This window comes from Strix aluco, chromosome 4 (assembly GCF_031877795.1).
Source record: "Strix aluco isolate bStrAlu1 chromosome 4, bStrAlu1.hap1, whole genome shotgun sequence".
NCBI lineage: Eukaryota > Metazoa > Chordata > Aves > Strigiformes > Strigidae > Strix > Strix aluco.
The window spans coordinates 87,970,045-87,983,729 of record NC_133934.1 but is presented as its reverse complement, the minus strand read 5'-3'; the positions used below and the strand labels follow the sequence as shown (position 1 = coordinate 87,983,729).

Genomic DNA, 13,685 nt, shown 5'->3' with positions numbered 1-13,685 from the left:
CTCCCTCTTGGCCTCTTTCTCTCTCCCTTTGTCAGAGGGACTGATACTTCCATGCAAACAGGAAGAGAGGCGAGAGCAGCCCTGTGCGCAGAGTGAATGAACTCCAGTAACCTCATCTCCTTTCTCCTCCTTTCAGTTGCAGGACCAAGGGCATCTGGCAGGAGAGAGGGAGGGAGGGAGGGAGGAAACACAAAGCCCATTTCAGGATCTTACCCACCCTGAAAGCAGTCACACGTATAATCTCTTTTCCTCTTGCTCCTTGTGTTGACATGGCACTATTTGATCAGGCAGAAACCAAGAGGTGAAGACAAGAGCAAACCCAAAACCTTGGCCTTTGACAGGCAAGGAATAATGAGAGGCAGGTGAGAGGAGAGGGAGCATCTCCTGCTGGATGAGGCGTGCGAACAGGAGAGCTGACTTCTTGCAAAACAATTGCTCTTGGAGTGAGGAGGTCCTTTGCAGAGCTTGTAGGTTCTTGTGTGGGACCGGAGTCAGTGCATTCTGTCTTCATCTGATGTACAATTTGGGAAGTCCTGTTTCCAAAACAAGGGGATCCACAGGCTGTGCAGGAAAGAAACAAATCCTGTGCTCTGAAGATCCTAGACAAGGAGTGAGTTTGGTTGGGGTTTTTTATGTGGAGCAAAGCAAAAGTACTTTGGGCTGATTCTGCCCTGAATTACTGCATTGTTTGGTAGTACAGTTGTGCCTTATGATCTGCAGTCACTTGGCTAACCACTTTGTTCAATGGAGGAAGACTTTTTTGTTTCAGTCCTATATTCCTTCCTACCTGAGGTAGGGGGGAACTGACTTGGAACTTCTGTTGCTGCCATTGTTTGTTTATAATAGCATATTCTGCAGGTCAAGAGCATTTAAATAGCGTTAGGTTCAGATTCAGAAATGTCTGCAGACCTTTTTGCATTTCGGTTGTAATAGAAGGTCTAATTTTGGAAGGAAGATTATGGAGACTGCCCTCCAGTCTCCCAGAACTCACCTTTAGGGTGTTTTTCTGTAATAGCCTGACTTTCCCTTCCTCGGTTTCCTTCTATTCCTTTTAGGTGTACCATCTTTCAGAATAACACCTTTCATCCTGCTGTATGCCATCGTTACATCTTCCTGCTTCTCTTCCCAGTTCTCTTTCAACCAAGTGACATAAGTTTGGTCATTTTAATCTGTTCAGTTGTTAGTCACTTTTGCTGTTGTTCTGTGAACTCTGCTATGGCATCTGTACCTGAGCTGGGTAGGAGATGGCACGCTGTGTGTTGAGACCAGACTAAAGCCAAAGAAAGTCTTCACAACAAGAGCTGGGTGCTGCCGTAAGAACCCAGCCAAGCTCAGGGATGCACCAGCTCAAAGGAAGAGACAGACGGTCATGCCAGCAGTCAGCAAAGTCATGGGTAATAAAGCAGTGGGTCAGCAGCAGGAGTAAAAGGCAAAGTAAGGGGGGATGAGGGGGAGTGAGCTTTAAAACTCACAGTAGAGAGGCAGAGGAGGAAATAAGACCCTTAACTTGGGGGCAAGAGACCAGAACGCAGCTGCCCATCCCTGAGGAGCAGGCTGTGCAGCCAGGAGTGACTGGTAGGACTCTTTGCAGAGGTGGTAACAACTTGCAAGGCTCACAGGCCAATGCTGTGCACTTGGGCAGCTGCTCATGGTCGGCTGAAGCTTAGCTTGACAGCAAACAAAAGCAATCAGGAGGCTGTAGCTTTTTTTTATCAGCTTGGGACTGACAGTGGCTTGCAGACTCCTTCCAGTTTGTGGTTGTCTTTATGCTTCCTGAGAAATTGAAATGGGTAATGCGATTTCAAACCGTGTCCCTGCAGCTCTCTGTAGAGAGGGATTTACAGCAGAGGCCCAGAGTTAGTCTCTGTTTCCTGAGAATTACAGAACCATTCTTTGCAAACATACTGTTCAAAATCGTTCTTTATGCTATCCTGTTGCACTGCGTGGCACACCTTGCGTTTTCATGGTTTGTCCCTCCCGTTGACAGTCTGCAGTTGATTATTTTTCCTCATGAGTTTTAACAGTTTTCACATGTAATATTACTTCATTTTCAAAGTGACAGATTTGCAATAGGATTCCTAGGATACCCTGAAAGGTGCAAGTGTCTCTTTCAACTTCTTCCTAATTGAAACCTGTTCTATGTGTATTTTTGCCCTGCTTACAGACGTACTAGCTGCTCCAGCATTTCTTGAGAAATGTGATGATGCAGAGGGAAGGAAGAGGAATGAGCCAACATGAGCTGGGAATAACCTTTGTTTCGCTGAGACAGCTACAAGGTAGTACCAAGTCCCTTGGGAAGGTTTGTGAAAATACTCTGGCTGCTGCACCAGAGATGGTATAGGAAGAGCATTAGGTCACAAAATACTGGTTACTCCCTGTGAGAGGGTTGGAACAGTGGTGTCTCCTAAGGGGCTTAGTTCTGTGCTGGTGCTGTAGGGTCCTGTGAAATCTCAGCCCAACAGGTTTTTTTCTTGGCCATTTGGATCTGGAGCCAGCTTTTGATACCCAAGGTAGCATCACTACTGTGCATGTTGTGTATTTAGATTTCAGCAGAGACCCTTATGTACTGTTGTGAGCCCAGCTTTCAGAGGTAGATTCAGATTGGGTGCTGGCACTTGTATTGCATGTCGGAACACATTGAGAAGCCAAAATGGCCAACTACATCCCTGCTTTCGTTAGCTCTGAAAGGTAGCCCTTCCTGTCAGGTGCGTTTGTTCACCAACAAACAGCCTGTTAGGCCCATGCACAAAGGCACACTGTTGACACACAGCTGTGTGACGCATGAGCACAGTCGTGTTAACATATGTATACAAATATAAGGTCTCTTGTGCTGATGCTGACATGCTGCAGAGTGCACACTTGTGATTCATTACAGGACTGAAACATAACCATGTATTTTAACCTTGGCAGAAGGCTGTAGGATTTTGTAATTTACAGGACAAGGACTCTGACCGGTAAATCCTGTTTTGAAAGATCCCAGAGACATGTGCAAACTTCCTAAAAAGCTACTGTTTCCTCTGAACATCCAGTATTTGGAGGTAAAAGGATTGTTGTGCTATTCCTCTGATTATTCCTGCACTCCACAGTACAGTTTTTTCAGAGATGTGCTTGCATCTGGTCTGGTTCTTGATCCTTAAACTTCTGACAGAAAACACCAAACAAGGAACACCAGGGAGAGGAGAGACCTGTTTAGCAGAAGTGTCACAGTAACTGCATCTGGCTCATTTGGTTTCTTTATATGCTGTGCTGCCCAATGCTATCTCCTTTACTTGTACTCAATGAATGTGGGACAGAAATTAGGCATTTTCTGTAGCTTCGTGTCTGTTGATGACAGGTCAGATCACAGAATTCCAGAAGAGTGCATAAGTGCTTCAGCTGGGCTTGGAAGAGGACTCAGCTGAGGGAATGGGATGAGATGAGACTGTTGCTGGAGGAAGTGGTGAATGTTTCTGTCACTTAGCATGAGGTGCAAGAGCCAGGGCTGCCACCTCTAGTCTCTGTTAACAGCACTTTCTGTTGCAAGAGCGCTGATCATGAGACCATTGGTATTCAAGTTGTTCCGTTGTCTTAGAAAAGAAAGGGAGAGGGAAGAAACAAAGTAGGGTGAAGCTGGTGGTGACACATTTCAGGAGTGTTTAGTATCTTATTTGAGACATGAGTGGCAAGGGTTGGCAGAAAATTGTTTCCCTTAGCCTTTCATGTATACATGCTTCCTCACTGGAGTATGTCTGCTCATTAGGTTCCTCTGTTCTAGACGCTGCGTTAGAGAGAAGCGATTGCTTCATCTTTTGTCACTTGGCCAGTCCTGGTTTCTAAAACCAACAGAGTTGAGACAGACAGTGGGAGTCAGCACAGCAGATTATGTCAAGAAGACCGTGTTCCTTCTTGCAGTTACGGCTTCCATCACCCTTCTACAATTTTAGTTCAAGTGGTGGTGCAAATCAGAAGATGTGAATTTCTAATAACATGATTATTCATACAAAACAAGAAGATTTTTAGTCATTTGAAAACAATCCTCATGTATTTCTGTGAAAACTTCCTGGCCTAGGCATATACAGCCTTTCACTTGTGTGCCTGTGGGAAAAATGCTGGTTTAAGTTTCTTTAACTAGCACCAGAGTGCTGCTGTTTGTAGTTAGGTCAGTTTTCCACAGCCTGCAACTGCTACTGCATCTACAAAACTAAAAAATTTTGTCTTTGGAGCAGAGAAGACAAGAGGCCCGTTCTGTTTTGGGAAGGCTGGAGGCTGGTGCATGAAGTAGGAGAATGTGGGTTGGTTTTACAGCACGAAGATAGTGGCTGGTAGGCCTTACCCCCTGCTGTGTCCTGGGTGTGCATGTGGATTTATACTCCCATTGCTGGGAAGTCTGCAGTCTCGTAGAAACTCCCCTTTGGTCTCCAGATATCCTGCTGACAGTAAGTTTTGCTCTTGCAATATCAGTCATGGTTGTGTGGGTGAAACAGTTTTGTAATCCCATCGGGTTGTACCATCCTTTTTTGCTTTCCAGAAAATCCCGCAGTTGTGGCTGGGATGCAGCAAGACTGGGTCACTGAACTGAAGGCAGTGGGGCCTGAGCACCATCACTCGATAGCTCAGATGGGGGATCAAATTCTTTGTTTGAAAAATTACTGTGGGACTGCTGCTGGTGATTCATTCTGCACAATAATTAATGTTTGAGCGAGTCTTTTGCGTGGTTTAAAGGAATGTGGAGATGCACTTGGCTTTCTTGTTTCATGCCCAAACATGTCCAGATACATCTGATATCGGCATCTGTGAGGAGTTTACATGGGACTAGGAATACAAATTGGGTTTGGGTTTGTTTCAGTGAAGTTCCTATCTCCATCTGATGCTCTGTGCCTCTCCACGAGGTTTTCAGTTGCTGCAGGATTTACCATGGAGACCTTTTAAAAAAAAGTTGATTGTGGTAGCCACGTTGTTTGTCTGAGGACTGGTGTCTCTTTGAATTGGTTGCAAATAACATCAGTTAGGTTGTAGTCTCCCACAACAGGACTGCTTCCTCTCTAGGGCTTTGAGTTACATATTTACTGCCACTGCTTTTATCCTAGATAGTCTGTTTCTGCAGCTGTTCAGTGGCTGCATGCATCAAAGGGGAGGGAGCTCCAAATTCCTTATACAGTCTGAGACTGTGTTTACAAAGGTCACGTGAATTAATATGCCCTGTGGTTTTTAACACCTGCATCTATTATCTGCCATGGTGTAATGGGAGATGGCAGGAGCTCAGCAGGCTTGACGGTATGAATGACTGTTTCAGAGTACTGGGAGGGGGGTGACTTGTGGAAGTATTGTTTTCATCTTTGCCTTTGGCATTCTAAAAAAAGTTGTGTGGTCTGGTCCAGTACCCAGAAGGGAAGAAGGGACTCGGGACTGGGGTCCTCTGCCTCTTCCCAGTCAGCACTGCAGTGTGTGAGGCATGCCCTTGCTTACCTGATGCTTTTGTGTCTGGGCTGCTGCAGAGCTTTCTGTCACCTCTTGTCTTTCAGAGAGCGGGCAGGCTTCCAGTCCTGAACTCAGTCACTCAAGTTAAACTGGTACAGGCCTTTAACGTAGTTGCTTTTTAAATCAGCTAATCCCTTTAGTTTGCATTGGCAAATCACTGAGTTAAGATCAACTGATCAAATGCATGGTCAATCAGATTAGGTGTGTTTACATTAGCAGTTTGCATCAGTTTCACTAAGTCTGTGCAGTCAAACCAGTAAGGCCTTTTTCTGTGCAGGTGGGGCTTTTTGGAAAAAGCGATTGGATTCGCTTTCCGAATTCAGGTTCTGTAGTGGAGTTAGCGCTGTATAATAAAGATGCTTTTCAGTATGTTTTCAGGTTCCAGAAAAGGGTATCCTCAGAAGGTTGGTGGTGAATCTATTTCCTGAGGGTGGCGTAATGGTCGTTTCTTGTAGGTATGATGCTGGCTTTTGATTACTTGCTGTAGGTGCCAGAATTTGTCATCCTCATCTTTGCTACATCACTCATCTTCGGCACAGCCTTTGGCTACTGATATGAATAAGGAAATTCAGTGTTTTGTAGTCTTTGCTAAATAATTGTATCAAAATTGTCTTTTACAATTTTCTACATGCTCTGCAGTACATGCCACAAAATCCAGGGCAGCTGGCAGCAATGAGCTATTTGTTACTGGAAGCTTTAACAAAGGCCATCAGTTGTGAAGTCTGGAATTGCCCTCTTACACACTTGGAGAGGTCAGGGCTGAAGTCCCCTGGTGGTGTTAGAAGTAATGAAGACTTGTCCTGCTTTGATAGATATTTTGGCAATAAAAAGACAGTTTTGCGCCTGGGTGTGCTAATCTTGTATCTTTTACCACCGTTTATTAAAATGCTGTGTTACAAGAGCATAAACATTGATAAAACAAAGTTAATTGTCTATTAATAAATAAGGAGACAAAATCTTGAAGCTTGCTTGTGATGCAGCTTGTAATAGGTCCTGGGAGTTAACAGCCTCAGTAGTTGAACTCTTGCCTCTTGCATCTGTGTTTTTTCTACAGGTACTTCCTTTCCGACTTCCAGTAGCAGAGAGAAATTAAAGACCTTGAAGAAAGACACCTGTGGCCCCTTGCTTCGCAGTAACAATGCTGCAGCGATGAGATTATAGCAAGCCCTTCCTGTGTGGCCTCCATGGGTCCCACTCAACTCAGCACACGGGATCATGGGAAGAGGGTGGCGAGTGTATTTGAGATGGAGGAGGAAGGGCTTTCGCTCTTCCCTGGCTCAGAGAACCCCCCTGAGCATGCAGGTATGGAAAAATTCGTACTAAATCCATGCAAGCTAAAGGCTTTCTTCATTCAGCTGCAAGCAGAGTTGATACTTGGCAGAATTTTAGGGTGAGTTCTGCTGTGCTTGAGGCACTTGGAGACAATGTCTAAGAATAGAATCAGTTCTTGATAGTTGAAGATGACTGGGTTTATCCAGGTGATAAATGTGTTGAATACTTTGCTTATTTCACCTCCTAGAGGCTAGGTCCATGGCAGTAAAATGAATTTCTTTTTGTTAGCCTTATCAAAAGCTGATGAACAGTAAAGCTTTACTACAGGTGACAATCCAGCAAGGGTTAGTGACGCAAAGAAATAATAGGTTCTTGCAGATTCAAATAATGGAAAGACAGTAGAAGTTTCCTCTACAAATTTATGAGGTTAACTGAGGTTAAAAGAGTATCAGGAAATAGGATTGAGATTTTGCAGCTGTAATTGCTGCTGACACACACAATCCTACACTTTCAAACTGTAAGAAGGTGTAGTATAACATCTCTGGATGGGTAACAGGAAAAAAAAAAAAAAGGAAAGCACAAATGAGGTGTTCAACATAGTATCAGCAACTTAATGAAAATATGACAAATAAATGCATGTGGTGAGCAGTGAGGCAATTGGCAATCCCTGATATAAAAAGAAGAGGTAATCTCAACAAAATTTGCCTTGCAAAAATGCAAGAAAAAACCCCACAAAATGTGGGGAAAATTATTAAATAGGGGATCTACCAAAGGAGGAGGACCCTAATGAGAGCTAAAGGTGGAGAGATGGCATTCACGCTTCATACATCTCAAATTATTTCTGTGTTATCTTTGACTACAGAAAATGACAATAATAAGTTATACAGCTAAAATGATTAGTGTTCAGAGGTGGAAAATAATTTGCATAGATCAAAGAATAAGCCCACCTGTCTCAATAAAACAGTCATAGGAATGGTAATCAGACACTTACGTATCGTCTTAAAGACAGCTAAGAAATCCACAAGACGGACAGATCCATCTTGTGGAAGTCATTGTATTGCTCTGCTGTCCCTCAGAAACATATGAACATCATTTGAGGCTTCTGCAGAGTTACTATACCACTTAATATATATGCAATGGCAGACTGAGTTATTTGAAATAACTGCAGGCATTGCATAATTTCCTCTTGGCAATGGATTGTGTGAAGAGAAATATAGTAGAACAAGAGGGGGGAATATCAGAGTCGTAACCTTTCTGATGACATTTTCCTGCTGTCTAATCTGCAACGAGAAGTGCAGGCCAAAATGAGTGACCTCCAGACCTCTATAAAGTCAATGGGATTGAAAATCAACACCAAGATACTTAAGACTGTGAAAACCAATATGTAGTGAAGAACACTAATAATAATTTCTGAGACTGACCTAAAACTGTTTACCATTCCAGGAACTTGAACAGAATAGTAAGCGTAACTGAGAGTAAAGATAGAAGCATTAGAACCATACATATGAAAATAAGACATGTCATTGTAACCCTGATGCTGATCAGGAAACGCAGCAGCCTTGCCCTGCAAACCAATCCCTATGAATTGACTCCAGTGTAAAGGCCTTCCAGGCATATCTAAACATAATCTGGAGACTTACCAAGAATAGCTACCATAGAAGAATCTATAACGTCTGACATACAGAGAAATACTTGCACTGTGAGCTGTGCAGAAGAACATGTCAGATGTTAACATGGCTAGAATTAAATGGAATGAAGAGATATGGCTAATAGGGAAGGAATACACAACTAACATCGACAAGTGTTTGGCTGGAGCTTAAGGTGAGACGCATTGGAGTAGACCAAAGATGTTTTCAGAACACGCAGCCAGTGACAAGATTAAGATTGATCGGAATGACATAGGAGGAACTGTGGGCTGCTGCACATGGGACCATCTGAAATGTGAGACAGTAGTGAAGGCCCCATGTTTCAGATGGAATAACAAGGTTTAGCAAATGAACTGTCAGTATGAGAGTGCTTCAGTTTTAGGAGTGGGAAGCACTCTTCTTGAAGAAGAAATGATGGCTTCAGGGTTCCAAAGGGTCACAGAGCTCGTGCAGCGTGCTGCTTGCCTGCTTATTGCCCTTAACTCCATGAAGTTGCTGTCTTCTGTCTTGACAGTTTCCCCAGGTGTTTCAGTTACAGGGATTGCCCACTCGGTCTGCTTTTTGTACGATCACAGTTTCAGCACTGTTTTTCTGTGACTGTTTGACTGCTGAACCATTTTTCCTTATCCATGAGTGTGGCAGACGTATCTGTGAGTGCGTGAGTATGGCAGAGAATAGTAATGAATATGGTAAGAGAACTGGAGGTGAATTCTGAAGAAAATTACTTTCTGCAGTCTTGGATTTCAGCTCAACTTTTTTGCAGCTCTTTCTCACATTGGTGACTTAACTGTCTCTCCTGCTAATGGAAAGTTCAGAAGAACATCTGGCCTGAGTGTGGTTTAGCTCTTTCACCCTTTTTGGAGGGGAATGAGTTTGAAGCTATATCTGCTTACATAGTTGAGGTGAAACTGTTTGGATTATGTCAGCAGTTGGTTTGTTGCAGAAGATATGCTAGCCCAGAAGGGGGAGTCTGTGAAATGCAAGACTTAATCTTTTCATCCATGTGCCTGGGAGATAGTAGGTTTGAGTGAGGATAATTGGTTATTGTAAGGAATGGGGCAGTTAGCTGCAAACACCATGCTTCCCTCATGTATGTGGGTTTTCTTACCTTTTTTTTTTGTTTTCCTTTTTCCTTGGTACTGTTCCTTTTGGTAGAAAATCCCCCCCTGAAGCGGAAGAAGGGCCCAGCCCCTAAGATGCTGGGAAATGAAGTGTGCAGTGTGTGTGGGGACAAGGCCTCCGGCTTCCACTACAACGTGCTGAGCTGTGAAGGCTGCAAGGGCTTCTTCCGCCGCAGTATCATCAAGGGTGCTCAGTACGTCTGCAAGAATGGCGGCAAGTGCGAGATGGACATGTACATGCGTCGCAAGTGCCAGGAGTGCCGGCTGCGCAAGTGCCAGGAGGCGGGCATGCGGGAGCAGTGTGAGTGCAGGAGACCGTGCTGGCGGGGGCACTGCGGAGCAGGGGCAGGAGGCGTGCCTGGGTGGGCTGGGGGCCGGTGGGGGTAAGGAAAGGGGCAGCGTGAGTGTTTGGGGGTCACCCGTGAGCCATGCAGGCTGTGTGTGAAATGTGTGTGGGAAATCTGAGAGCTTGGCAGGAATGGCGTGGAGAGGCGAGGCTGTCAGTGGAACAGCACCGGTGTGTGGAGAGCCCCGGCCCTACTGTATTCCTTGAACACGCTCTTTTGTAAGAACTTGTGGAATATGACACCGGAGGAAAGACTCGCAACTAAGATTTCTGTGTTCCTCAGTACGCTGTCAGCTGTATCAGTAAACTCAAGCTTCTGTTTGTCTTGTGATCAGGACTGCAAGGTTGGTCACAGTGCTCCTTGAACAACAGGCACTTCCCTTTGTCTCGTACTGTGAGCTTGTGACAGAGGTCAAGGGCAGCACCACAGTACTGCAGCTGTGTTTGTGCACACCCAATCTTGTTGCTGCCTTTAGTGAACTCTATTTTTCTCACACAAGCCATAAGGCTGCTGTTTCTGAATATTCAACAATGTTCCTGCCCACATATGGGAATGGGCCTCCTCTGCCAAGCATCTAGGTTCCATCCTGTTGCTGGCCAAGACTGACCAAACAGATGCTTGGTTAACGTTAAATCTGTGTGAAGTCTCTTTTTATGACATCCAGCACCCAGAACAGTGAGGAACAGAGGTTTCAGAAACATCTTATAAAAATACTTCTGCAAAAAGTAAGTCCTACTGAGCTGCACCAAGGAAACGTGCTGTTCATTTTTTTTCAATGTGAAACACAGCACACCTAACATGTAATCAGTATCTTTTCACACTGTTTTGTATCAGTGTTATGTATTGCTGGTTTTGCCCCATTGGCCCCTGCTCCTGAAAGCTACGAATCAGATATGATTGAAAAGCTATGTAGCAAGGCTGCCTGTCCACCTTGCTACTCTTCTGTTGCAGGTAGATACTAGAGAGCCTCAACGTGTTTCTGCATTTACTCCTTGCTTATGTTGAAGCTAGCTCAGGAAAATTAGGCCAAAAGGAGTCTTTGGCTTATTATTAAGTGCTTGGCAGTTCTTGTCGTCACTGTAATCCCCACTGCAAATTCGCCTTGTTTGTCTTGACAGAAACTGAAAGCTTTTTCTCCCAGCTGTTTCACTTGGAAGGTTATTCCAGAACTTCCCTTCACTAATTGTTGGACACATTCTTCTAATTCCCAGACTGAAGTTACTCATGGCCAGTTTATTGTTCTTCAGCCAGTGTGAACCATGAAGTTAAATAGTTCCTTCATGGCAAACCGAGTAACTTGGATTGCTCTGAATTTAGCATGGTGTACAAGCTTGCACAGAGGCAGTTTTCATGATTCAGTAATATCTGGTAACCTGTTACTTGGCTATAAATTCTCTGTGTATCTGAGTCCCAAGATGAGGGACTGTAATCACCTGGATCAGTTACTTCCCTTAAACTTAACACTGTGACCTTGCATTCTCTAATCTTACAGATCCCCCTTAATTTGGCAATTGTATTGAATGTCTTTGCTGTTAGAATTGTAATTTTTGTGCATGTGTGTACCTGTGCGCACATTGTCCCTGTTGGCAGTTGGGGGTAAAGATTACTCTCAGCTTGAATGTGTCACATTCTTCATCTTTCCTTCCAATTCCATGGACTGTCCATTTCAGAACGCTCTCTCACAGTAGTTTTTCATTTCTTGTCTTTGTGTTTAACATGATTTTTTGAGTGCAAGGATATACTTGTTCAGTTTTGGGGCCTGCCTTCCTGTGTAGCAGCTGTATTTCCTTGCTACCTGTACATAAAAAACAGCCAAACAATCTTTCAGCACTTTTTAGATCTTGTTTGCAAAGTCAAGCTTTGTTTTTTAACCTTTTTTCCTGAAGATATGGTTTCTTTTCCAATCAGTCCCTTTTCTGCTTTTTGTTCATTCATCACTTAACTGACAGGATGATTCTCTTGAAGATAATTCTTGAATCCAGGTATGTCTGGTTGTTTCAGGTTTTTTGGATGCAGCTTGAAGATTTGACTTAAAGAAGCAGCAAACCTCCCTTACATTCAAATCAGTGAATTCTTCAGTTGACTTAGTTACAGACTGTTAACAGGTTTTTAAATTAGCTAATGAGCAGTTGGTCCAATAAGATTTTTCACAATGCATGCCTCCAAGTTGTTTTATTCCTTGCAACGTTACATTTAAATGGCATATCCTTTTGACTTCCCAGCTGAAGAACACTTCTAGCCCTACTCCTGAAGGACTTGCAGTCCTCCGTCCATTTTCTGCAAAGCTATTCTTTCATTATTCATCTTGTGGTATGTTACTACTTGACAGTCTGCTGCAGATGGGCTATGTAGAAAGTTGTCCTTTCACTTTTGAACTCCATTCAGGACTGACTCTGACCTCTGAGGAGGAAGATGAAATGACACAAGCTGTTAATTCAGCAATACCTGAAAAAAACACAACAGCAGGATAATATAAAATACAGCGGGCAAACCATGGCATGTGAAGGGAGCATGTGTTGGGATCTGTTCTAACATGACATTTTGGGGAATTGCTCAGTGGGGAAAGTTGCTGTTGTCTTTGAGATCTGCAGGGCATCATGAAGGGAGCTTCTGTCCTTTGTGAATACTTTGCATGACAGTATGAGTAAAAGAAAGGCAACGGAACAACTTGAAGTGGGGAAGAGAGGGAGAAACAAAGGACAAGTATCAGTGTCGGCTGTCTGTGTTGTGTACACTGATATACAAGATAGAGGCAGCTGTGATCTCTGCCTCTCCATCCATAGCATGTTACCCTGTGCTTAGTGTGGTTTCCAGTGTGCTCCTGTGTCATGACTGATCTCTGGCTATTCCTGCTTTAGATGTTCTGTCTGAAGAACAGATCCGACTGAAGAAACTGAAGAAGCAGGAAGATGATCAGGCTCGAACAGTCGTGGTGCATCCAAACCCTCCAAATCCGCCAAGCCCTTCCCACAAACTGACGCCCGAACAGTTGAGCATGATAAAAAAACTTGTGGCTGCTCAGCAGCAGTGCAACCAACGCTCATTCACAGACAGGCTCAAAGTGACGGTAAAAACTCTACCAGTGTATCCAAAATGAGAAAAAGTGAAGTTTGGGGGGTTGGGGTTGTGGGTAAATTATTTGGGAGAATAGAGATACTTTAGACATTGCATCTGCGGGCTAAAGTTCTGTAAAGAATAGCAAAGGATGATGTTCCAATTTGTCTCATTTTCTCTTTCTGTTCACTTCATCTCATCTTTCTGCCCTGGCTCCATTTTTCACATATGTACGCTGTCTCTTCCCATTCCCGCAGCCGTGGCCCCAAGTTCCTGACCCAAATAACCGTGAAGCAAGGCAGCAGCGTTTTGCTCACTTTACAGAACTTGCAATTATCTCTGTGCAAGAGATTGTGGACTTTGCCAAGCAACTACCTGGCTTCCTGGAGCTCACCAGGGAAGATCAGATCGCTTTATTGAAGACATCTACCATAGAGGTGAGAGTTTGGCTCCACCACAATATATAGTAGCAGAGATGAAAGAATTTGGAGTGCCCACCTGGAGAACTGGTTCCATCCCCTTTTTTGGGATGGCAGGCTGAAGGACCTCTGCTACGGGATCGTTACTGCAGTGCCAGGCTATACTGGCAAAGGGCCATGGAGGAGAATGAGGCAAGAGCCCTGGTAGTGGTAAGCAGGTATTTTCCCCTTCCCAGAAACAGACCACAAAGGTTGCAGCAGAACTTACTTTGGAATTTTTAAGCACTCTGAGAGGAACTGTTTGGAGGGTTTTTCTTTGGTCTTTTGGTTTTTTCAATGCTTTAACACTCAGAAAATTATCAACCTTGT

At 44.0% G+C, this 13,685-nt stretch overlaps 1 protein-coding gene across 6 annotated transcripts in view; it reads left to right on the top strand.

Moving 5' to 3' along the window:
- NR1H3 (nuclear receptor subfamily 1 group H member 3) overlaps positions 1-13,685 on the top strand; it is a 30,431-nt gene that overhangs the window by 11,644 nt on the left and 5,102 nt on the right. For 4 of the 6 annotated variants that reach the window (XM_074824022.1, XM_074824024.1, XM_074824019.1 and 1 more), the window contains exons 2-5: positions 6,512-6,759; positions 9,531-9,797; positions 12,702-12,910; positions 13,155-13,334. In XM_074824022.1, coding sequence (XP_074680123.1) covers positions 6,642-6,759; positions 9,531-9,797; positions 12,702-12,910; positions 13,155-13,334 — 774 coding nt within the window. In that variant the 5' untranslated portion in view covers positions 6,512-6,641. Of the gene's footprint in view, positions 1-2,164; positions 2,277-6,511; positions 6,760-9,530; positions 9,798-12,701; positions 12,911-13,154; positions 13,335-13,685 lie in introns of all 6 variants that reach the window. The other 2 variants (XM_074824021.1, XM_074824020.1) reach the window with 1 other exon arrangement.